Source organism: Chiloscyllium plagiosum, unplaced genomic scaffold (genome assembly GCF_037043375.1).
Source record: "Chiloscyllium plagiosum isolate Xiang-an unplaced genomic scaffold, Cpla_swu_hap1 HiC_scaffold_8, whole genome shotgun sequence".
In the NCBI taxonomy this organism is placed as follows: Eukaryota; Metazoa; Chordata; class Chondrichthyes; order Orectolobiformes; family Hemiscylliidae; genus Chiloscyllium; species Chiloscyllium plagiosum.
The window spans coordinates 76,393,774-76,417,716 of NW_028270146.1; the positions used below are offsets into that span (position 1 = coordinate 76,393,774).

Genomic DNA, 23,943 nt, shown 5'->3' on the forward strand with positions numbered 1-23,943 from the left:
CAAACAAAATCAGAGGAAGAAAAAACCCTCATATTAGGTGCATTACCTTATCCAAGTCAGGCTCCTGCAAGTCCAGAGCAAGCTCATTGTTATCCATGACAGAGGCAGCTGCCACATCCAGAGGAGTAGAACCTCGCATGCTGGGTGACGCTACGTGCAGAAAATAAATAGGTTTAACCTGATGTAAACTCTACCACTTATATCAAATAAATCAGCCCTCAGCAGCCAATATGCATGGTGTAAATATATAAGACAGGATACCGTAGCTGACACAGGGAAATGTGTTTGCAGTTTGACCATTCATACAACAGAGGGCAGCCTCTCCCACAGTTACCAATGGAGTATGACTGTACAGCCGATAAAGTATGGCTAGAGAATTCCAGTATTAAATTCACTAAGCAATCAGTCCATCTACCATTCACCTTGTCAGCTGGTTAATTATTTTTCACTTTCTACTAATAATGTTGTCATGACGTAACTAAATATATTCACGTAAGTTAAGTGCTCATATCAAATGTTCATGAAGGAGGTTCCATTTCTTGTATTCTGGAAAAATACAATCTGCATTAAAAACTGCATTACATGCAAAACATCAGCGAAAGAAATAAGGGGAGAAAACATCAAGAAAATGTTGCATCTTTTCGAACCAGGTGGCAGAGCTGGATGTTCAATCAAGAACCTTTGCAAAATCTAGTTACCCAGAAAACATTTTTTTTTGTTCTAATCTGGGATCTAAAAAGCATTCTCTGCCAGCCTTCCAACTATTTGAACAGGTGAAAAAGAAAAGACCTCAGTCCTTGGCAAATGTGGACCGCAGAAACCAGAGATCTTGTCTCGTCCTGACCTCTGAGCACAAGATCAGTGTTGTGACACCTATCTATTCACATGGAATGACCTCATCGGTTAAAATTAAACTAGGTACCCAGTCCAACACTGCTATTTTCCAGCAAGTAACTGAGATGGTCAAACATGGCCTTCTGATTCTGACGGCTGATACGACAGAAGTAGCAGAGGAATCGACAGCAGCTAGCTACCATTTCAGGGAAAGCAATCTCCTAAAACAAAGACAAAAAGAAAGATTTAAAAAAAACATTGCTGAGCACAATGCAATGAAGTAAACACCAAGTTTAAATACTACCCTGTGAAATTCCTTACTTGCGGCTGAGCGTAAAATTCATTTTTAAAATCTCAGCATATTGTCAAACATAAATTAGAAGGAATAAATGCCAAATAACCCAGGATACATTATCATTAATAATACATTTTTGATTAAGGTAAATCTCTTTTAAACATTCACCTTGTGAGAGAGAATGGCAGTTAAGCCAAGAGTTGCACGAAAGTGGAGGAAGAATCTCTCAATGATGATCTACCTGAACCAACTTATCTTCCCTCCAACAGGTGACTAGCTCAACTGAAACACTTGTCTAAGATTTTGGGATTCAAACAAGCTCCAGAGATGGTCTCATTTCCTTAAAACATTTAAGAGGAAGAAGTTATGCACTTCACTTTATGTGTCAATCTTAATGTTATGCTGTGTTAATGTTGTCCTTCATTTTATAAACAAGTTCAACTTTCACACACAATCACGGTGGACAGGATTCAGCAAGGGTGAATAAAAGAAAATGTTGAAAATATACATGCGGACTGGCAGTATATTTGGAAAGAGAAAATATTACAGATAGGAAGTTTATAAATCTGTTATATTTTGGCACTGTGTTCAACTTGATCTAAAATAGATTGGTGAAAGGAGTCTTGTGGCCTCCTCCACATCTTGCTGGAAGACAAGCCAAGATGATTTGGTTGCTATACAGCCTTTGAGGCCCAGGTTGAGATAAGAAGGTTTGGGGGTGGAGGAGACGGGGACAGTTTTTCACATGACTAGAGGAGTTATATTGTCTGTGGATCTTCAGGAGCATGGCATTTCCTGACAAAGCTGACCTACCCCAGGTTAGAGTGACCCGTTGGATCCAATCAAATTACAGGCGCACTGAGTGGCAGGGACCCAAGTTCGATTCCAGCCTTGGGTGACTCTCTGTGCAGAGAATGCACATTCTCCCCATACCTACATGGGCTTTCCGGGTGCTCAGGTTTCCTCCCGCTGTTGGAAGATGTGCAGGTTAGGTGGATGGACCATGCTAAATTGCCCCATAGTCTCCATGAATGTGCAGGTAAGGTGGATTAGCCATGGGAAATGGGGATTATGGGGATGGGGTAGAGGGGGTGTGGTGGATCTGTGGTTGGGCTGATCTCCTGAGGGTCAGAGTCTCAATGGACTAAACGGCCTGTTTCTGCACTGTAGGGATTCTATGATTCAATCCTTATTCAGAGAAGTGGGAATAGGATTGAGCAGCCCCAGTGACCCGGGGAGTAGACTCCATGGTAATGCACAAGAAAAGTATTTAGCTGGGTGGAAGGCCTACCTCAGTTCTTTGGGACTTTGTCCCAGGTTTCTGAGACAGTTGACCCTCAAACTTCACCTCTCACATCTCTTCACATGACCCACTGATTCATATCACACCAAGGTTGAAATCTGCTCTTTCACAAATTTAGCAACTTGAAACAAACTTGAATAGTTAAAGCCAGGAGCAATTTTTTGAGCTTGCCTTAGAATCATTGAATCATAGATTCTAAGCATTCAGAAAAGTGGCAGAGACACTCGAAGGATGTAAATGTTCAGGTCAGCTTTGTCCAGCTCCTTAAATGGGCTTTATTTCCTTCTGTGATCCAGTGCTGAGCAAAAACAAATTTCTGGGTATCTCCCTTAACAGATAAAATGAAAGTATTAATCAGCATATTGGCCCATAATATTACCACAGTGCAAGTAGTATTGGATCTAATTTCTGGGATGAAGGGATTTTCTTTTGAGGCATGGTTCAGCAGGTCAGGTGTCCATTCAGAGTTTAAGAATGGGGACATTATTTTATTGAAACAAAGTTTCTGAGAGGTTCCACAGCAATAGATGCTGAGAGGTTATTCAGCCCTGTTGCAATGGGAAAAGAGCCTCCCTGTCCACTTTATCTATGCCTCTCATGATCTTATACACCTGTAGCAGGTCCTTCTCAACTTGCACTGATCCAAGGAAAACAACCCAAGACTGTTGAGTCTTTCCCCACAGCTCACAACCTCCAAACAGGCAGCAATCTGATAAATCTCCTCTGCACCTGCTGTAGTGCAATCACACCCTTCCTGTAATATGGGTGACCAGAACTGCACACAGTACTACAGTTGTGGCTTAATCAGCATTTTATACAGTTCCAGCATAATCTCTTTCTTTGTGTTCTATTCCTTGGCTAAGAGAGACAAGTATTCCCTAGGCCGCCTTAACCATCCTATCATTCGTCCCTGCTCTCTTCAGGGATCTATGGACACGTGCACCAAAGTCATTCTGATCTTCAGTACATTTATGGTCCTACCATTCACACTGTAGTCCCTTTCCTTGTTACCTCTTCCTTGTTGCATTACTTCACAATTGTCCAGGATGGATTTCATTTGCGACTGTTCGGTTTACTTGACCAGTTCATTGATACTCTCCTGCATTTTATGGATATGCTCCTCACTATTTACAACCTTAATGACTTTCCTGTTATCCATATACCTCTCGATCATACATCCTACATTTAAATTCAAATTTAAATTTGCTAAAAAGGCAAGAAATTAACCCACTTAGAATCCATTTACCTGCAGAGTTAACAATCAGACTGTTAGTCCCAATGCTAGCAGCAGTTACTTTTCTCAAACGCTTATTCATCAAATGAAATAGTCAAGTGGTTAATATTTGGATTTCCCCTATTTGTACTGCATCACTAAGACATTCAAAACAAATTGTGGATAAATACTAAAGTTCCACATCAAATTACTTCAAGAGCATTACAATTCTATAAAGACTTTTATCTGCTCAATGCAAATTACCTGTGATTTATTTCCTCCAAGTACATTCACCATGACGTCCATGACTGTCTCATGCATGCCTAGCACTCTCATTAAATTTGGATGTTGATAGAATACTTTGTTGTTCATGATATCCCTGAAGAATATGTAATAACAAGACTGAAATTAATACACGATTAATTGAACCATGATTTACCTGAAGTAGGAATTCTCTATGCTAAATCTGTTTTTATTTATAAGGTGAACAATTCTCACATTCCCCCTTTTTCTGATGGCTGCCAGCTTCTACAGGCACTGAGAATTCTTGTATCTCAAATTAGAGTCATTGACACCTGAGCCATTGCTGTCAATGTCGGCAGGTTTTTGATCAAACAGCATTATAGTTAAGTTAGGTTTTATCCTTATTCATCCTCAAACTTCCAGCATGGTGTTCAGGATAGTGATCAGTTGTCTGGTCAGTTTTCACCCCTCCATAAATGACAATTACACCAATTGTGCCACTATCTGAATTGACATTGACTAACTTCAACAAACCGGTGTCAATCGTGGGTTCTGTGTGGCAAAATCTCCTTGCTGATACACTGGAAAGAGCTTCATCTTCTGTGATATTACAGGCCACATGCCTGTCTGCCATGATAGTCATGTTTATATGTTACATCTCTATCTTTTCAGCCTCACATTTCCTCCAAGGAAAATCAGAGCTCATGACACTTATAAGAAATGTAATCTTACAGAACAATTACTTTTTTATTATTCTCTTGTGGAACATGGTCATTGCTGACTGGCCAGCATTTATTACCCATCGTAGTTACCCTTGAGAAAGTGGTGGTGAGCTGCCTTCTTGAACTGATGCAGTCCATATCTTATAGGTTGACTACAACACCCTTAGAGAGGGAATTCCAGCATTTTGATTCTAGCAATAGTGAAGGAACAGTGATATATTTCCAAGTCAGGATGGTCAGTGGCTTGGAGGGAACTTGAAGGAGGTGATGTTCTCAAGTTTCTGGTGCTCTTGTCCTTCTAGATAGAAGTGATCCTGGATTTGGAAGATGCTGTCTGAGGAATTTCTGCAATGCACCTTTTCGATGGTACACACTGCTGCTACTAAGTGTTCGTGGTGGAAGGAATGGATGTTTGTGGATGTGGAGCCAATCAAGTTGACTGCTTTGTCCTGGATGGTGGCAAGCTTCTTGAGTGCTGTTGGAGCTTACTCATCCAGACAAGTGGGGAGTATTCCATCACACTCCTGACTTGTGCCTTGGAGATGATGGTTAGACTTTGGCAAGTCAGGAGTTAAGTTACTAGCCATGGTATTCCTAGCCTCTGATCTGCTCTTGTAGCCACTGTGTTTTTGTGGCAAGTTCAGTTAAGTTCTGGCTAACGGTAATGCAAATAATGTTGATAGTGGGGGGGGTTCAGTGATGGTAACAGCATTGAATATCCAGGGCAATGGTTAGATCATTGGAGACAGTCATTGCCTGCCATTGGTTTGGCACAATTGTCACCTGCCAATTGCCAGCCAAGCCTGGATACTTGTCCAGATCTTACTGCATTTGAACATGGACAGCTTCAATATCTGAGGAGTCATGAATGGTGCTGAATATTATGCCATCATCAGCAAACATTCCCACTTCTGACCTTATGATGGAGGAAAGGTCATTGATGAGGTAGCTTGAAGTTGATTGGGCCTACGACACTACGCTGAGAAATTCCAGCTGAGAGGTCCCAGAGCTGAGGTGTCCTAGAGCTGAGATGATTGACATTCAACACCACAGTCACCATCCTATGTGCCAGTTATGCCTCCAATCAGCAGAGAGTTTGCCCTGATACCCATTGATTCAGTTGTGCTCAGACACCATAATTTCACACTCAGGTGAGTTTGGCCTTGATGTCAAGGGCTGTCACTCTCACATCACCTCTGGAATTTAGCTCTTTTGTCCATGTTTGAACCAAGGCTGTAATGAGGTCAGGAGCTGAGTGGCCCTGGCAGAACCCAAAATGAGCAGATTATTGCTGAGCAGGTGCTGCTTGACAGCACTATTAATGACACCTTCCGTCACTTTACTGATGATCAGGAGTAGACCGATGGGGCTGTAATTAGCTGCGGTAGATTTGTCCTGCTTTTTGTGTACAGGGTATATCAGGACCATTTTCCATATTATCGGGTAGATGCCAGTGTTGTACCTGTACTAGAACAACTTGGCTTGGGGAGAGGCAAGTTCGGGAGCAGAAGTCTTCAATACTATTGCTGGATTGTCGTCAAGGACAATAGCCTTTACAGTAACCAGTGTCTGAACCTGTTTCTTGATGTTACTTGGAGTGAATCAAATTGACTGAAGACTGGTATCTGGGGACCACTGGAGAAGTCAATGATGGGTCATCCATTTGGCGCTTCTCGATGAAGTTTGCTGCAAATGTTTCAGCACTACGTTATATCATTACATTATTCTAACAACGTGCATCTTTAGTCTATACAAACCAATTAAAACAACTAAAGCACATCCATACCCTAATCCACGAATCATAAGCATTTCTTCTTCCTTCCCCATTCTCACGCTGAGGAGGGATCGAATGCACCCAAGGGAAACCAGTAGACTGACCGTTTCCTGGACCGAGGCAGCACTGATGGTATATGCTTTCCGCATGGCTTGTAGCAGCTCACCAACTGCATCATACTGTCGCCGCAAAAGGCTAAACATGGTTTTAATCAGCTCTGGATCTTGAATGTAGGATTCCTGAGACCAGTGCACTATCGTCTGTGAGATCAGTTGTGTCAAGTTGGCTGAAAGGGAGACAAATTAAGAATAATATTAGACAACAGAAGTCATTTACACTTGGATAGCTCCTTCTGTCGAGTAATATTCCTGAAAGCACTGTACCCAAAAAAGGGGAACAAACCAGCCTCAAGTATGAAATAAAAAGAAGAGGTTTACAAGTGGTAACCAAAGGTGTGGTTAAAGAAAAGGTTGTGTTTTCAACAGGCTTTTAAAATTGGAAAGACCTATAGCTAAATGGAGGGAATTAGGAAGAGAATTCAAAACCATTGAAGTCTTGATGGTTGAAAACTAAGAGACAATGAGGCTTTCAACCCACAAGGTGAACTCTCAGTTCTGTGTGCTTTTACTTTAATGCTAATATCTTGTTAAGATCTTTTCAATAGTTTTGGGAAGTCAGCATAGACAATTACATACATAGATACTGAATATGAACTGCACCAGTTGTACAGCGATGAAATGGAAACAAAGCACATCACCTTTGGTCTCTGTCTCATTTGTGGTCACAATGTTACATTTTTGTGAGTTTTTTTCTATGATATCCCTGATAATTGATCCTAGTATTTTCACAGCCACTACTGTTTAACTGAGTTTATGGAAATATATACTGAGTTCTCTTTGTGGATAAATCAAATGAATCCAAGTGAATACACTGGTATCCAGCACTTCAACTGACAGTCTCTATACATCATTGCATGATCATCCAAAGGTATCAGAACTGGTAACTTCTCAACAGCCTTTTTGGTATAAGGCTGACAACTTAGTTACTCAACTCAATCTCCTTATTTTCTTAAAGGAAGTCTCCAGGATTAAGAACAGGCAAACAATCAAAATGTTCTTTTAGACGAGGATTGTAGGATACCACATTTTATTTTGAAAGCTATTTGAGGAGCTCTGCTATTAATGACCCCATATATTATACTTCTTTGACACTTGATACAACTGAATCAGCTAAGACTTAGGACTTTATCAATGAAAGCAGTCACTTAAGCCAGTACAATGGGGATGGACACCCCCATCTACTGGTGGAGGTCTAACATTTTAGAACTTCCATGTCCTGTAATGTGAACTGCAAATAGATTAGCAGGAGAACTGGTGGATAAAGAAATGTTATCAGTTAGATACTGTTGGGTCAAGTTCATGTTTCACTCACTTCCTGACTTTGAATTTGGACTGTTGCCCAAGATGTATTTTGCCGTGGAATAAACGGATGCTATTCACATGCATATTTTCTAACATCTCCCAGGCCTAGAACAAAGTCTTGGGCAATGTCTGAGTAATGGATAAATTGTGATTGTGGAAGACATAGAGACAAGAATAGTAGATAATATTCAGCTGAAACGCCAACCTGATGATCAGATTTCTTTTTCATATCCTTGTGGAAGCATCAAACCAACAATTGAAGAAAACTGGAAAAGCTTGTCACCCAAAACCATTGGTTGGATGATCACTGAGATTTAAAAATGTATACAGCAGAATAAAACCAAACATTATAACCAATGGACCAATTGACAGATCAACTTGAAATCTTTGCAAAAACTTCCAGGAACATTGTTGGACAAGTATTGGCATTTAAAAATAAATAGAATAGCTAACTGCTTTACGTGAAAAGCTACTCAACTGTCTTAAGATGAAGCTATAAATCAAGGGTTTGCTTAGGCAACAGTTCACTCTTTAAAGGGAGCAATTCCCTGATAACAATCTGTCACGATATAGTATAGAAATCTCAGTTTCTTTGCTCAATAAATCCCTTAATTTCTGCTCCTAGCCTTCTACCCAATCTCCAATGAAATCACTATAGATTCAGCTGCATTACTCATTATCACAACACCCTGCAGAATCAGCAGTATGTATCCAGTCTCAAAGGGTACATTACACACCGACTTCAGTATCACTTGCTTTTGATATTAACATTGGTGTGTAAAGTGAAATTGACACGAACCACCACCGAATTGACCACACTGTAGCTGCTGAAGTGAAATCAGCAGGAATTGCAGAGACTGGATGCCAGCATGACCACAATGTTCTACAACTTACATTCAAAAGTGAACAGTGGAGTGAATTCTGACAATTACATTTTTTTTAAATTAAAGTTATTTAACAAGTAACTGAGAGATATTGAATAAAACATTTTTTACTTTGCTGACCAAGGTGAGAAGTCATATTTTGCATGCATTGTTACATCATTACATACACAATGTTCCTGAAACTTCCACAGGCTTCTGTGTAATTTGAAAACCTGGAGCTCAGAATGGGGTTTGAGTCAGCCATTTCAAATTGTTTTTTTTTAAATCCTAAAGAAAACTGAGGAGCACTTCATGCTCAGTTTATTTGATGTGATATAAATACACCCTAATACATAACTTCCATTAAAGGAAATCTTATTGCAATTAGCTTGGCTGCTACTGTCCTGAAGTCAAGGTTTTGAAATGGATTGTCCCTAAAATTCATGTTATTATCTCACTCAACAAGGTTGGCACTTACTGGGGGCTTTTTCTTCCTCCTCACTTGGAGTCTCTTCAACTTTCTTTGGCTTTCCTTTGATTTTGTGCACCAGATAAAGTAATTTGCCCATCAGAGATTCATCTTTTTCTTCTTCCTCCACTTCTTCATATGGTATACCTAAAATCAGAACGCACTGTCAGAACACTGCGTATCAGCTCATAATCCCTTACAGGTATATAAAAAAAAAACAAAGCAGTCATCAATTTAGTTATAAAATTCAAAAGACAGCGAGAATTAAAAAAAAAGCTTGAAGAACACCTGACTATTTCAAATTCAAAATATTCTTCATTTATCCCATTTCCACCCACCACATATTCCATAAAAGGGGCTTACTTAAATTTCTGAATGAATTCAAACAAATGTTTTAAGAGATTTGCTGATGAGACTGAGTCACAACAAAACTTCATTCCTCTGAACTGAACTTGAATATCAGTTGAAAATAGGTTATGTTGCTAAAGCTTTTTTGTTAAGATTCCCTACAGTGTGGAAACAGGCCCTTCAGCCCAACAAGTCCACACCGACCCTCTGAAGAGTAACCCATTTCCCTCTGACTAATGCACCCAACACTATGGGCAATTTAGCATGACCAATCCACCTGACCTGCATATCTTTGGATTGTGGGAGGAAACTGGAACACCCGGAGGAAACCCACGCAGACACGGGGAGAATGTGCAAACTCCACACAGACAGTCACCCAAGGCAGGAATCGAACCCGGGTCCTTGGTGCTATGAAGCTGCAGCGCTAACCGCTGAGCCACCGTGCCACCCATTTTACCTTGCAATCATCAGGACAAATGTAAGAATAAAAAATTTCAAATGATCACAACCACTTGTATTACTACAGTAAAAGCTACTGCTTGGTTGGCAATGACTTAAATTGGCTGAGATATTGTCAAGTAGAAAGTTTGGGGAAAATTTACTTTAAAAAGCATTAATTAGGTCAAAAGGGTTGCTTGATGAGAGAGGTCTGGATATATGACATTTTTATTGGTCATTGTGTCAAAGTGTGCATATGGGAGAATGGCTCCTCCGTGATTGACCCCTCAGTCTGGCCTTCAGATACTTGTTATTCTGCTGTTGTGACTTTCACCATCTCTTGTTTACAGCAAAGCCTTGAATCAACTGGTACAGAGGCATGATTGAACTGTAAACTACCCGGTCATGGAATTGACAGTTTTTCACCAGTAGCTATAAAAATGGAGCAGTAGGCAGTCTTCATTTTCTGAATAATTTTGCCTTTTCATTTGGTGATTTTCCTGTATGACCACAAGATTATAAATAAACTAAAGAACAAAATAATCAAAATGTTGGTTACTTCACCAAATTGTGAGTAAATTAGCTAACTATACACTCAAACAAGACTACTATTCCTCAGTAACCTACAAGTGTCCTTCCATAACAGACGTTAAAAATGCTTGGCTTAGTAATGGTTGATTACATCCCCAAGAAGGGTATAAATAACTTGCTGGTTCCATTTCACGCGCCTATAATGTTCCTGTTTTAAAATCACTACAACCTGTTAATAGGCTGTTAATGTTTAGCACACCATAGATAAACTAGATTTGGATACGATTATGCTCCGTCTCCAGCATATTGGTAAACATGCTAACAGTCATCCTAAGCATGTCCTGAAAATGAACTCAGAGCTCAGACTGAACAGAAAACAACAGGAAATGTTGCAGTACAGGTAGTGAAAGAGAAAGCGAGGAATCAACCATAGATGATCATTTCTAACACGTATCATTTCACATAGTATGAGAGCTGTGAGGAGACCCATCCGCGCTGAGGAAGCAGCATTGATGTCTTGAAGAAACTTGGTCTTAGAGACTTGTTGTTTGAATGGAATACTAAGTGGCAATTTATGCTGGCTGCGTTTCAAGTGAGTGAATTAACTTTGAGTTGTTAGACTGCAAAGACAGTGTTTATTTGCAGGACATGTGGGTAGGATTGGATTTCTGAAGAAGGGTCACCGGATTTGATTTCTCTTCACAGATGCTGCCAGACCTACTGAGCTTTTCCAGCAACTTCTGATTTTGAGTTGAATTTCTGATTGGTCTCTTTAGACGACAAGAAACAACCAACAGTCTGCAAGGAATGTGTAAGCTGATCCTGTCCGAAGTCGACAATTTGTTTTGCATTGTATACTTTGGTCCAGTCACTGTCATGCAGGCTTGGAAGCTCACAGCATTAACGTTACTGCTTTCAAAGAACAAACAGGTCTCACTCCTCCGAATGGAACGCTGGCACTATCAAGTTCAGAGGAGCCACAACGATTAGACTCCTGAGTTCAGAGAACATGAGGTATGAGCACCTCCGAGTTCAGAGAATGTGAGGTGCTCAAGTTTGCAATGAGTGCAATGCAGGGTTATTGGATAGGGTAGGGGGCAATGGATGGGATGCTCTTCGGAGGGTCAGTGTCAACCTCATGTGCCATACAACTTCTATCTGCACTGTCGGGATAGATTTAGCTGGAACACACTTTTACGAAGACTGACATTGTTTCTCTCGTCTCATGTAACCAAAATGTTCTAACTACCCATTCCATCACTCAGAGATGATTCAGAGACCATTCATCTTTTGAATGCAAACATACATTCATTTGAAAGTTCTCTGTTTTTGCATATTTGTGGTTTAAACTTTTTTTATGACTTCATGCAGCAGAGAATTTTATACTTCATTTTGCCTTTTGAGTTTCAATTTCTTTGCAAAGACTTTCTAGATTTTCTGATGGCATTTATCACTGTTTACAACCAACAAAATACTGTGAATATATTGTCATCCTCAGCTAAGTTAAAGAGGTAGTACCACATGGAAAAGCAATTATACTTCTGAAGGCAGTTATGAATCCATCAATATTGATTATGGCTTTCCAGATTCCAACTATCACATCTCAGGATTTTAAATGGAATCCATCTACAGTACCATCTGCTTTAGGGACCTTTGGACAATTTAAAGAACTAAAAGAGTTCTCCCTTGCTGTGCCACCACTTCTATCAGGCTGATTCCAGAAGGTCAGAAGACACATCTGTTACGTCTGCCAGGTTTCTGTCCATAGATATAAGAAAACTGACAGAAACTATGTTTCCAAGAGAAATACCTGAAAAATTTCCTTTTAGCAAAGAGGCAGTCCCTGAAGAGGACACAGAATATATTTCCACATGACAAGTTTCCTGAGAGCCGGGAATATAATAGATGACACTAATATAGTCTGTTGTTTCTATCACTGTGCAAGAATATTGCTTTGCAGCAAACATACTATTTCTGTTGGCAATATTACCTCCTTCAACAAGGTGTTTTTATTGACAATTTAATTGAGCAGTCATATCAAGATGGATCACAGAGTAATGTGGAACGTGATGAAAACATTATACATGGTGTCACTGACTTTGATAGTAAATATAAAAACCAGTACCCTCAATGAAATATAAGGCCATATCCTACACTTTATTTCGCTGCTACTTTTTTTTTGTAGTTATTTTCTTTGTCATTTGTTGGACATTCTCACAACGCAAATTCATTGGTTCAGTCATTTGGCAAGGAGGCAAAGTAATGCCACCTCTCTCTATAAATAACTATCACTATGTGGCTCAACTGCGAGCAATTGAAATGGCATACCCTGGGTCCTCAGTATTTCATTACTCACCGCAATGTGTTTGAAGGTCATCATGGAAGTCACATAGCTCCTCACGCATATCATCAGGGCAAGTGGAATAATCATCATTCCTGAAGTTCAGCAACATGTTAATCTGTAAGAAAATATTCCAATTCAATGTTAAAGGAAAGAGGATGCAGAATAAATTTCCACATGGCAAGTTTCCTGAGAGTCCGGATACAATAAATGGTACTAATATGATCTGTTATATCTATCATTGTGCAAGGGTATTGCCGTGCAGCAAAAATGCTACTTCTGTTGGCAGTATAAAGGCAAGTAAGAGAATAAGTACAAGCTATTAAAGTGCAACTCCTTACCTGTCATTGCATAATTTGTTTCAGAACACAATTGTTTTCATAAATTGGTCGTCTTTTTTTCACATTCCACGCAAATACAATTTATTTAGACTATATTGGCCTTACGAAAGTGGAAAACTATTATTCTCTTCATCTTTCATTGATTTGAGATTTGCAATTTTGTTGAAAAATATGGATGAACACTTGGGCCTGGATTTTCCAGAAGACTCTCCCCACTAATCAAAAATGGTGGACATGGCTGAAATCAGAAATCCAAAATCTAAATACAGCATCTACCAAATTCCTGAAGATGGGAAGGAGAACAGGTCACTTTTCAGGCTTATACATCTTACAGAGGCAGTTGCCTACATAAATCAATAGCTGCCTCCATTTGTGAGATTTTGGTCACCAAGGAATATAAAACATGAACGGTGTAGATTACACTTGCTGGGATTTGCTTTGAACTTTATAACATAGAACATAGAAAAGTACAGCACAGAACAGGCCCTTTGGCCCACGATGTTGTGCCGAGGTTTAATCCTAACGTAAAATATAATAACTTAACCGACGCACCCCTCAACTCGCTGCTATCCATTGCATGTCCAGCAGTTGCTTAAATGTCCCTAATGACTCTGCTTCCACCACCACCGTTGGCAATGCATTCCATGCATTCACAACTGGCTGCGTGAAGAACCTACCTCAGATGTCTCCGCTATACTTTTCTCCTAATATCTTAAAACTATGACCCCTTGTACCAGTCAATCCTGCCCTGCTATTGACTCTATCTATTCCTCTCATTATCTTGTTTACCTCGATCAGGTCTCCTCTCTTCCTCCTTCTCTCCAGACAGAAAAGTCCAAGCTTATTCAACCTTTCTTCATAAGGCAAGCCCTCCAGTCCAGGCAGCATCCTGGTAAACCTTCTTTGCACACTCTCCAAAGCCTCTGTATCTTTCCTATAGTAGGGCGACCAGAACTGGACACAATATTCTAAGTGTGGTTTCGCCAGGGACTTATACAACTGTAGCAAAACCTTGCAGCTCTTAAACTTGATCCCCCTGTTAATGAAAGCCAAAACACCACATGCTTTCTTAACAACCCTATCCACTCGGGTGGCAACTTTGAGGGATCTATGTACTTGCACACCCAGATCCCTCTGTTCCTCCACACTGCCAAGAATCCTGTCTTTAATCCTATATTCAGCATTTGAGTTCAACCTTCCAAAATGCATCACTTCGCATTTATACAGGTTGAACTCTATCTGTCATTTCTCAGCCCAGCTCTGCATCTTGTCTATGTCGTGCTGCAGCCTGCAATAGCCCTCTATACTCTCAACAGCACTCCAACCTCTGTGTCATCTGCAAATTTACTAACCCACCCCTCAACCTCCTCATCCAAGTCATTTATAAAAACTATAAAGAGCAAAGGCCCAAGAACAGAGCCCTGCGGGACCCACTCAACACTGACCTCTAGGCATCTACAACCACTCTCTGCCTTCTGTCAGCCAACCAATTCTAAATCCAGATAGCTAAATCACCCTGTATTCCACATGTCCTGACTTTATGAATTCATTTGGATAGGTAGAGTGCAATTTTGGAGAGATAAGGTACCCCTTTGAATGTGGTGACCTTTGGGGGAGACCTGATGACTTTTGAGAGCGGTAAGTTGCCCTTGAGAAAGGTCAGGTGATGCTTGGGATTGCTAAAAGTGCCATGAATGTGTTAGAACTGAGAGGTTCATTGGAATGCTAGACAGATCTGTGAAGAAGAAATATACAACTGTCAAATGTGTAAAAAAAAGCCTGTTAAAAGGAACTGCCAAGCTGTCAAGACATTAAAAAGAACTGCCATATAATATTTGAAAATTTAAAAAGTGTGAACTGTTAAAAACAAAATCACTGCTTGCTAATTCATTCTGTCTGTTGACATAAGTCTGAGGATTACCTTCACTGGATTAGTTATGCATACCTGAAAGGAGTCTGCAATTTCACTTCTTCTAGTTTAACTTAACTTCTGTGGTTGTACAATCTTTGAAGGGGGACAATGAATTCAATGTTTGTTTTTTTATCAGACAGTATGCACCTAAAAGTATGTAAATGCGTTTATTTTTAATAAGAGGTTTTACTTCTAACACAGCAGTCTGCATTAGAGACTTAAAATTTTATTTAATCTCTGAGCATGTCCTGCGGTCTACCCAAGGCATTTGCTGGGGTTTAATGGCATGGTAGGGTACAGGATAGTATGCACAGTACATGGATTGGCATGAATCAGCAGTTAATTAGCACAGGGAGCATTAAGACCCTGAAGGGTGAGCAAAAAATCACCAATTAGCATAAAACGCACAGCAAATTACTTGGCTTGGGCACAGGGGCATGGATTTGCATGGAAAATGTGATGGGCTTGGATATATGGGATGAGATGGCATGAGTGTTTTTGGGGATGAAGTTGTGTGAGGGGCAAAGGCTGGACGAGCCCTTATTTTTAAATAGAGACTGCTTAATCTGGATTTTCCAAAAGGGGGTACATCCTCCCCACATCCACCTTGTCAAGACTCCTCAGAATCTTATGTGTTTCAATAAAGTCACCTCTTAACTCTGCTAAACTCTAGTGGACACATGCCTAACCTTCCCAACATTTCCTCAGAAGACAACTCCTCCTTTTCCAGATATTTGACTCGACACCCTTCTCTGAACTGCTTCCAAAGCATTCACATTCTTCCTTAAATAAAGATACCGATGCTGTACACAGTACTCCAGATGTGGTCCCACCAACATTCTTTATAACTGAAGCACACCTTTCTACTTTGAACTGAATTTCCCTCATAGTAAACAACAACATTCTATCAGCATTCATAATGACTTGCTGTACCTGCATACTAACCTTCTTTGTATTTAGATAACATGTATTTTCGTATTATTCCTGCCAAAACTGCCAATTTCAAATTTCCCCAAAAAGATATATGGAGGCTACAAAAGGATGTAGATAAATTAAGCGAGTGGGAAAAGATCTGCCAAATGAAGTATAATTTGGGGAAATTTGAAATTGGCAAAATAATTCAAAACTACTTTGAATTTTTCTCAGTGTCCTGCTATAATGTCTTTAGGAATAGCATCTTCCCTTTGGTAGATGTCAAGTTAACCTGCCTATAAATTCCTGCTCGCTGTTCCATCTTTTTGTTGAATTAGAAGGGTTGTATTCAATATTTCTAATCTAACAGAACTTTCCCTAAGTCAAGGAAATTTTGGAAAATTAAAACCAATATTAAAAACAAACTCACTATCCACTTTTTAAAAAACTTTACAATGAACTCCAATAGCATCTGCGCACTTGTCATGCTACAACTCCAATCATTTACTTAGTATCACTTTTCTGGTAATTATAATTTTATTGAGTTCCTCTCTCCCTTCCAATTTCTGATTTACAGCTATTTCTGAGATACAATTTTTAGTCCTTACAATGAATACCTTTCAAAATACCTACTCAAGTCATTTGCCATCTCCTTAGTTTTCCTTATTAATTCCCCAGACTCACTTCCTATAGGGTCAATGCTCATTATAACTCATTCCTTTGTATGTATCTATGGAAACCTTTTCTATCTGTTTTCACATTTCTCTCATGTGAATTTCCCACCCCATGAATCTCATTTATTCTTAGCTTTTTTTAAAATGCTCTGTCTAATAATCTGGCATGCCACCCATCCTTGCATAATTATATATGTTATAAATTGATCCACTTGTTAATTTTATTTTTAGACTACCATGGGTTGTGGATCCTCTCCTTAGAATTCTTTTCTTGTTAGTGTACATCTACTCTGTAGATTCTGAAATATTTCCTTAAATGTCAGCTATCACATCTCTGTTGATCAATTCTTAACCTTGCAGTTACCCTTACCAAGACTTAGCTTTATATCTAGACTTATTCATCGAATCCAAATTCTACTTCTACCACAAGTGGGATTTGAACCCATGTCCCACAGCATTAGTCTCAGCTGGGATTACTAGCCCAGTGGCATCACTGCTAAACCTTTAGCACATATTCACTTCTCTAATGTAATTTGCCATAGGGCAAATAGGATGTTGCTCAGTAAATAATCCAACAATTGTTACCTTTGAAATTCTGCTTCTTAATTTGATTCCTAGTTCCTCATACTCACTATACAGAGTATCTTCCCTTAATCTGTATATGCTGTTGCTAGCTTCATTGACAATGTCAACTGGATTCACCCCCTCCCAATGTAGATTCCTCTCCCGCTCTAAGCAGATAACCAGGCCGACAACACAGCCGACTGCTCGATCACTCCTTGCTGCAGAGAAAACTGTCTATTTCCCTTACTATACTGCCCCCGACTACCACTACATTCCTTTTTTGCTTGCCCGCTTGAATTGCTTCTTGTACCATGGTCAGTTAGCTCATCCACTTGTAGCTCTCAATCTCATACAAAGAAGTTAAAAAAAAACCTCAAATCTGTTAAACAATTGGAAAAGCTGAGGCTCCTGCCCACTGGGTCTCCTTAACTGCCTCACTCACAATCACTTAGCCCCTTCCCTGACCAGTGACTGAATCCAACACTGTCATCTGCACGTTTCTCTCTAAACCACACGTTTGCACATTTTCCCTGTATCTGCATGGATTTTCTCCGAGTGCTCCGGTTTCCTCCCACAATCCAAAGATGTGTAGGTTAGGTGAACTGGCAATGCTAAATTGCCCATAGTGTTCAGGGATGTGTAGGTTAGGTGCATTTGTTAGGGGTAAATGTAGAGTAATAGGGTAGGGGAATGAGTCTGAGTGGGTTACTCTTCAGAGGGTCGGTGTGGACTTGTTGGGCCAAATGGCAGTTTCCACACTGTTGGGATTTTATGGATTCTTTGGATAATTCTCACTTAGAACTATCAATGTGTCATCAGTGTCATTGGGTTTAAATCCTGGAACTCCCTCTCTAATACTGTGGGTGCACCAAAACCCAACAGAGTGCAATTACTCACAAAGGTGATAACGTATGTATATATTTTCATTTTAAGATTAGGATTTTTAAAATATCAGCAGAGAGATTTTAGTTTCAGTTCTGTGAAAGTAGTATTTTTTTTTAAAAAAAAGTTGTTTGCACAGTAACCTGAACATTTAATCTCTGATAAACATGCAATTTAGTCAAGTGCCTAGCAGGATACCTGTGGGTTAATTGAAAAAGTTTTGTATGGGCGGAGCTTATGACATACAGAAAAGAAAAGGTATTCTTGCGCTATTAATTTAGTCAAAAATTTAGTTCAGTACAATCAGGAATTAGTTCAGAAGAAAAACTTCCTCCTATCAGAACAGCAAAGGTATCATTCAGAACAGTCACTTTAACAGAAGTATTTTAGTTTGTGAAGTCCCTCAAGATTATTTAGTTTTCAAGTTGTCAGAACTAACAACAGGTTTAGAACAGCCTCAGAACGGAAAGGAAGTTCAGGCCGGCAGAATTGGAAAAAAAACATTGCAAAATTGCCTCTGTCTTCCCAGAGGGAAAACTGGACTTAGTCAGTTAAGTAAGGAGTTAGCATTGAAATATGAGGAATACTCTCTTGGATTTGAGACTTTATACTGAGATTTCTCTGAAGCAGGTTGAAACGTTGCTTTGTTAATTATATTAAGATCTTTCAAAACTGTCATAACTATATATGTGTATTTATAGTTTTTGTGGAATAAATCTAAGTTCTTTTTGTTAAAGAATACATATCATTAACTGACCACCATGATCACCAGCTACAAAAAATACATTTATGTCCTATCAAGCCAGATTTCACACAGGGATCTGACTTGTTCAGTATTAGCATCAGCTGAGATTGTAGCAATCTTCTCTTGGCAAGTAGCGAGGAGCAACAAATGTTGGCTTTGTCAGTGACGCCCACATCCCATGAACAAAAGAAACATCAGAGCTACCCAATTACCATGGACCAGAAACTTAATGGGACCAGCTAAAATACTAACTACAAGTGCAGCCCAGTATTTCGACAATTTGCATTGGAATGTTCTTTTTGAACTTGTTCCCAGTGCTCTTTCAGATTTTAATATATTGCAAATGGATACTGTCCACCGGGAAAATCTGCAATGTTATGCACATTGAAAGTAGAGTGAGGAGACCTCTTAAAGGGCGGTAGGTGCTCAGTGTTTCAGAGGACAATGCTTGAACTAGCTTTTTTGTATTGATGCATACTCAGAATTACTTTGCATCGCTGTGGAAGTACACACATTCTAAAAGATTGAATTCAAAACCTCCAGGTTACTAGAACTTGCCTGTTGACTGGTTCTGGATTCTCGAGAGGAAACAACATTTACCTTATAACACTATTATAATGGGAATGCCATGGAGTAAGTGCCATGGATCCAATCATTTTTATTATTCTTTCTTGGGATGTGGGCACCATTGGCAATGCCAGCATTCAGTGCTCAACCTGAACTGTGCTTGCACCATGTGATTTACTTATTTCGGGGCCAGTTAAGAATCATGACATCGCTATGTGTCTGGAATCACATGGTGGCCAGATTGGATAAGAAAGTTAGATTTTATTTGTTAAAGGGAACCTAATGAGTTGTTAAGTCAATTCATAGTCACTGTTACTGAGATTAGCTTTCTCAATTCCAGACTTTTCATGAATTTAATTATTTAAATTCCTGCCACAATAAGGTTGAAAACCAAGCACCCAGCACGTCAGTCTGGATCTCTGGATTACTGACACCACCACTATGCCAACACTTATCCTTTCATGTCACCTGTTCTTGGGGAGGTGAACGGAACTCTTTAGTCTTCTTGGCAGTCAAAGCTGCAGACATGTTGAAGGCCAACATTAGTTCATCATATCGAAACTTCTGGTTCCTTTGTAGCCTTGCAACAAATTTGTCTGCGAAAGAAACAATGGCTTCAACTCGATGTCGCAGTTCACAGTCACAGAAGTAGTGCAGTAGTTCACACATCTGAAAAACAAAACACATGACCTATTTGTCTAAAAGACCAATTGGTGGAAACAACAAATACATTTTTGAAGAAACAAACACACACACACATATCTGTGAGCTTCTCAAGTATCTGCTTAATGTTAAACAAAACCAAAAATTTGTTCCGTATCTACTTTTAAGTTTTGCAAAACTAAACAGTTTGTCCTAGGAGCAGAAAGAATGTGTTGATGTTAAATGGTATATTAAGGTCATGCACATGAAGGACATTCTCTCAGGAGATGATGTATCGAGCAATGCCGCTGGAGCCTTTTGCTTCTGCAAGGACAACCTATAGTGTCATAGTTAGAGGGGACCCCAGACAAAGTCTTTCACAATGGTTCAACATTGAAGGGAGACTGTGTGTCTCATTGACTGCAAGGGGGCGAACAAGAAGTAGCAGCAAGATGGCCTGCCTCATTGGGCTCAAAATGTCACTAAAACCTGACCACCAAACCAACAAGGTCATGTGGACAATGATAGTGTCACAAGGGCCCCACATTCATAAAGTCACACACTTTCTGAAGTCCACTTGCCAAGTTCTGTGATGATAGACAATTGATGACAGGGACAGGACTATGAACCGAAGGTTTTAGTCAAGAATCTGAACAGAGCCTTTATCCCAAGTGAATCTATAGGATAGCTAGACAAACAACCCATTTGTAACAAATCTCAAACATGCCTGATACAAGTGACGTACATTCACACAGAGACCAGGACTCAGGCCTTACATTCCAAAAATTGGTTGATCAAATCAAACAACATGTTTCTCTGGCTGTTTGAAACAGACAGAATCCAGACTCAATGAACCAGTGACTGCAAAACCCAAAACAAAACATCTAGGGCTTTGGTGCAATTCCTCAATTAGATGGCATTTGCTGAACAATTCTGAATGTTCTAATAAGTATACTAATAACCCTTTATGATAATGAATGGAGCTGGTAAGCATTGCACAGCATTCACAGGAGTTCATTCTCTGCAAACAAAAGGAACATGTTCAAGCCTTGGACCCTTTGCCAATTTTATGATAAATGCTATTCTTGCCTTTCCCGTACGATTCGCTGTCATAAAAACATAGAAAGTAGGAGAAATAGGCTATTTGGGCTTTCAAGCCAACTCTACCTCATTCATTATGCTCATGGCTGATCATCCTACTCAGAACCCTATTCCCATTTTCTGTCCATGTCCCTTTAGCCATAAGGACTACATCTAACTCCCTCTTGAATGCATTCAATGTTTTGCTGTACAACTGCTTTTTGTGGCAGAGAATTGCATAGGTTCACCACTCTCTAGATGATGAGATTTCTCCTCATTCCAGCCCTAAATGGCCGACCCCACATCCTTCGATTGTGAGTCCTGGATCTGAACTGCCCAGTCATCGAGCATATCTTTGCTGCCTCTACATGGTCTAATCTTGATTGTATCTCATAAGTTTCTATGAGAAACCCCCTCATTCTTCTAAACTCCAAAGGGAATACGCTTCTAGCAAATCCAGGCTCTCTTCGAATGCCATCCCAGGAATCAGTCTGGAAAATCTTTGTTGTATTCCTTCCATAGCCAGGACATCCTTCCTCAGATAAAGAAACCAAAACTGCACACAATACTCCAGAGGTGGTCTCACCAAGGCCCTGTACAATAGCAGGCGAGACATCCCTGCCCCTGTACTTGAATCCTCTCATGGGAAAGCCAACATACCATTTGCCTTCTTTGCCATCTCCTACATCTACATGCTTATTGTTATTAACTTGTAAATGAGGATACCCAGGTCTCATTGCACCTCTCCCTTTCGCAAACTATGACCATTAAGATAATAACCTGCCTACTTGTTTTTGCTACCAAAGTAGATAATCTCATGTTTATCCACATTATACTTCATCTGCCATTCATTTACCCACTCACTCAGTTTACCAAATCACAACTAAGCAGCTCTTCATCCTCCTGACAGGTCACCTTCCTGCCCAGCTTTGTGTTATTTGAAACTTGGAGATATTATATTCAGCTCCCTCATCATAATCATGAATATATTACGAATAGCTAGAGTCCAAACACTGATCCCTGCGACAGCCCATTAATCACTATCTGCCACTCAACAATAACCCATTTATTCCCACTCTGTTTCTTATCTGCCAACTAATTCTCTATCCATGTCAGCACACATTTGTAAGGAGATCTCAGTTATTTGTAAGAATAATAGGGTGATAATAGTAGGTGATTTTAACTTTCCAAACATACATGGAGGAATGCCATAGTGTAAAAGGTTTAGATGGAGAGGAATTTGTTAAGTGTGTACAAACATTTTCTGATTCAGTATGTTGATGTACCTACTAGAAAAGGTGCAAAACTTGGCCTACTCTTGGGGAATAAGGCAGGTGACTGAGGCGTCAGTGGGGGAACATATTGGGTCCAGTGACCATAATTCTATTAGTTTGGAAGGCCAATTTTGATGGCATTAGGCAAGAACTTTCAAAAACTGATTACAGGTGGATGTTCGCAGGTAAAGGAACAGCTCAAAATTGGGAAGCCTTCAAAACTGAGATAACAAGAGTTCAGAGACAGTATGTTCCTGTTAGGGTGAAAGGCAAGGCTGGTAGGTGTAAGTTTCTCTAGTCATCCAACATTCCTGAGGTTTTGGTTAAGAAAAACAAGGAAGCATATGTCAGGTACAGACAGCAGGGAATGAGTGAATCCTTAGAAGAGTATAAAGGCAGTAAGAGTGTACTTAACTGGGAAATCAGGAGGGCAATGAAAGGACATGAGATAGCTTTGGCAAATCAGGTGAAGGAGAATCCAAAGGGATTTTATAAATACATTAAGGACAAAAGGGTAATTAGGAAGAGAATAGAACCCCTCAAAGATCAGCAAGGCAACCTATGTATGGAACCACAGGAAATGGGGGAGATACTAAACAATTATTTTGCATCAGTGTTCATTGTGGAGAAGGACTAGAACATGCAGATTGTGGGCAAATAGATGGTGACATCTTGAAAAATGTCCATATTGTAGAGCAAATGGTGCTGGATGTCTTAAGATGCATAAAGGTGGATAAATCCCCAGGACCTGATCAGGTGTACCCTAGAACTCTGTGGGAAGCTAGGGAAGTGATTGCTGGGCCCCTTGCTGAGATATTTGTATCATCAATAGTCAACAGGAGGTTGGCTAACATGGTCCCAATATTTAAGAAAGGTGGTAAGGAAAAGCCATGGAACTGTAGACCGGTGAGCCTGACATTGGTGGTGGGCAAGTTGTTGGAGGGAATCCTGAGGGACAGGATTTACATGTGTTTGGAAAGGCAAGGACTGATTAGGGATAGTCAACATGGCTTTGTGCATGGGAAAGCATGTCTCACTAACTCGATTGAGTTTTTTGAAGAAGTAACGCAGAGGATTGATGAGGGCAGAGCGATGCACATGAGCTTAAGCAAGGCATTTGATGAGGTTTCTCTTGGTAGACTGGTTAGCAAAGTTAGATCACATGGAATACAGGGAAAACTAGGTATTTGGATGCAGAACTGGCTCAAAGTTGGAAGACAGAGGGTGGTAGTGGTGATGGGCTGCTTTTCAGACTGGAGGCCTGTGACCTGTATTATGCCACAAGGATCGGTGCTGGGTCCACTGATTTTCCTCATTCATATAAATGATTTGGATGTGAACATAGGAGGTATAGTTAGTAAGTTTGCTGGTGACACCAAAATTGAAGGTGTAGTGGATAGCAAATAAAGTTACCTCAGAGTACAATGAGATCTCGATCAGATGGGCCAATAGGCCGAGCAGTGGCAGATGAAGTTTAATTTAGATTAATGTGAGATGCTGCATTTTAGTAGGACAAATCAAGGCAGGACTTATACACTTAATGATAAGGTCCTGG

At 40.0% G+C, this 23,943-nt stretch overlaps 1 protein-coding gene across 11 annotated transcripts in view; it reads right to left on the reverse strand.

Moving 5' to 3' along the window:
- The window catches only part of ryr3 (ryanodine receptor 3), a 370,356-nt gene that overhangs the window by 153,682 nt on the left and 192,731 nt on the right, over positions 1–23,943 (reverse strand). For all 11 annotated transcript variants that reach the window (XM_043697973.2, XM_043697975.2, XM_043697971.2 and 8 more), the window contains 7 exons: positions 19,861–20,061; positions 12,811–12,913; positions 9,147–9,284; positions 6,397–6,670; positions 3,910–4,024; positions 923–1,055; positions 47–150 (listed from right to left, as the gene is read on the reverse strand). In XM_043697973.2, the coding sequence (XP_043553908.2) occupies positions 47–150; positions 923–1,055; positions 3,910–4,024; positions 6,397–6,670; positions 9,147–9,284; positions 12,811–12,913; positions 19,861–20,061 (1,068 nt within the window). The remainder of the gene's footprint in view (positions 1–46; positions 151–922; positions 1,056–3,909; positions 4,025–6,396; positions 6,671–9,146; positions 9,285–12,810; positions 12,914–19,860; positions 20,062–23,943) is intronic.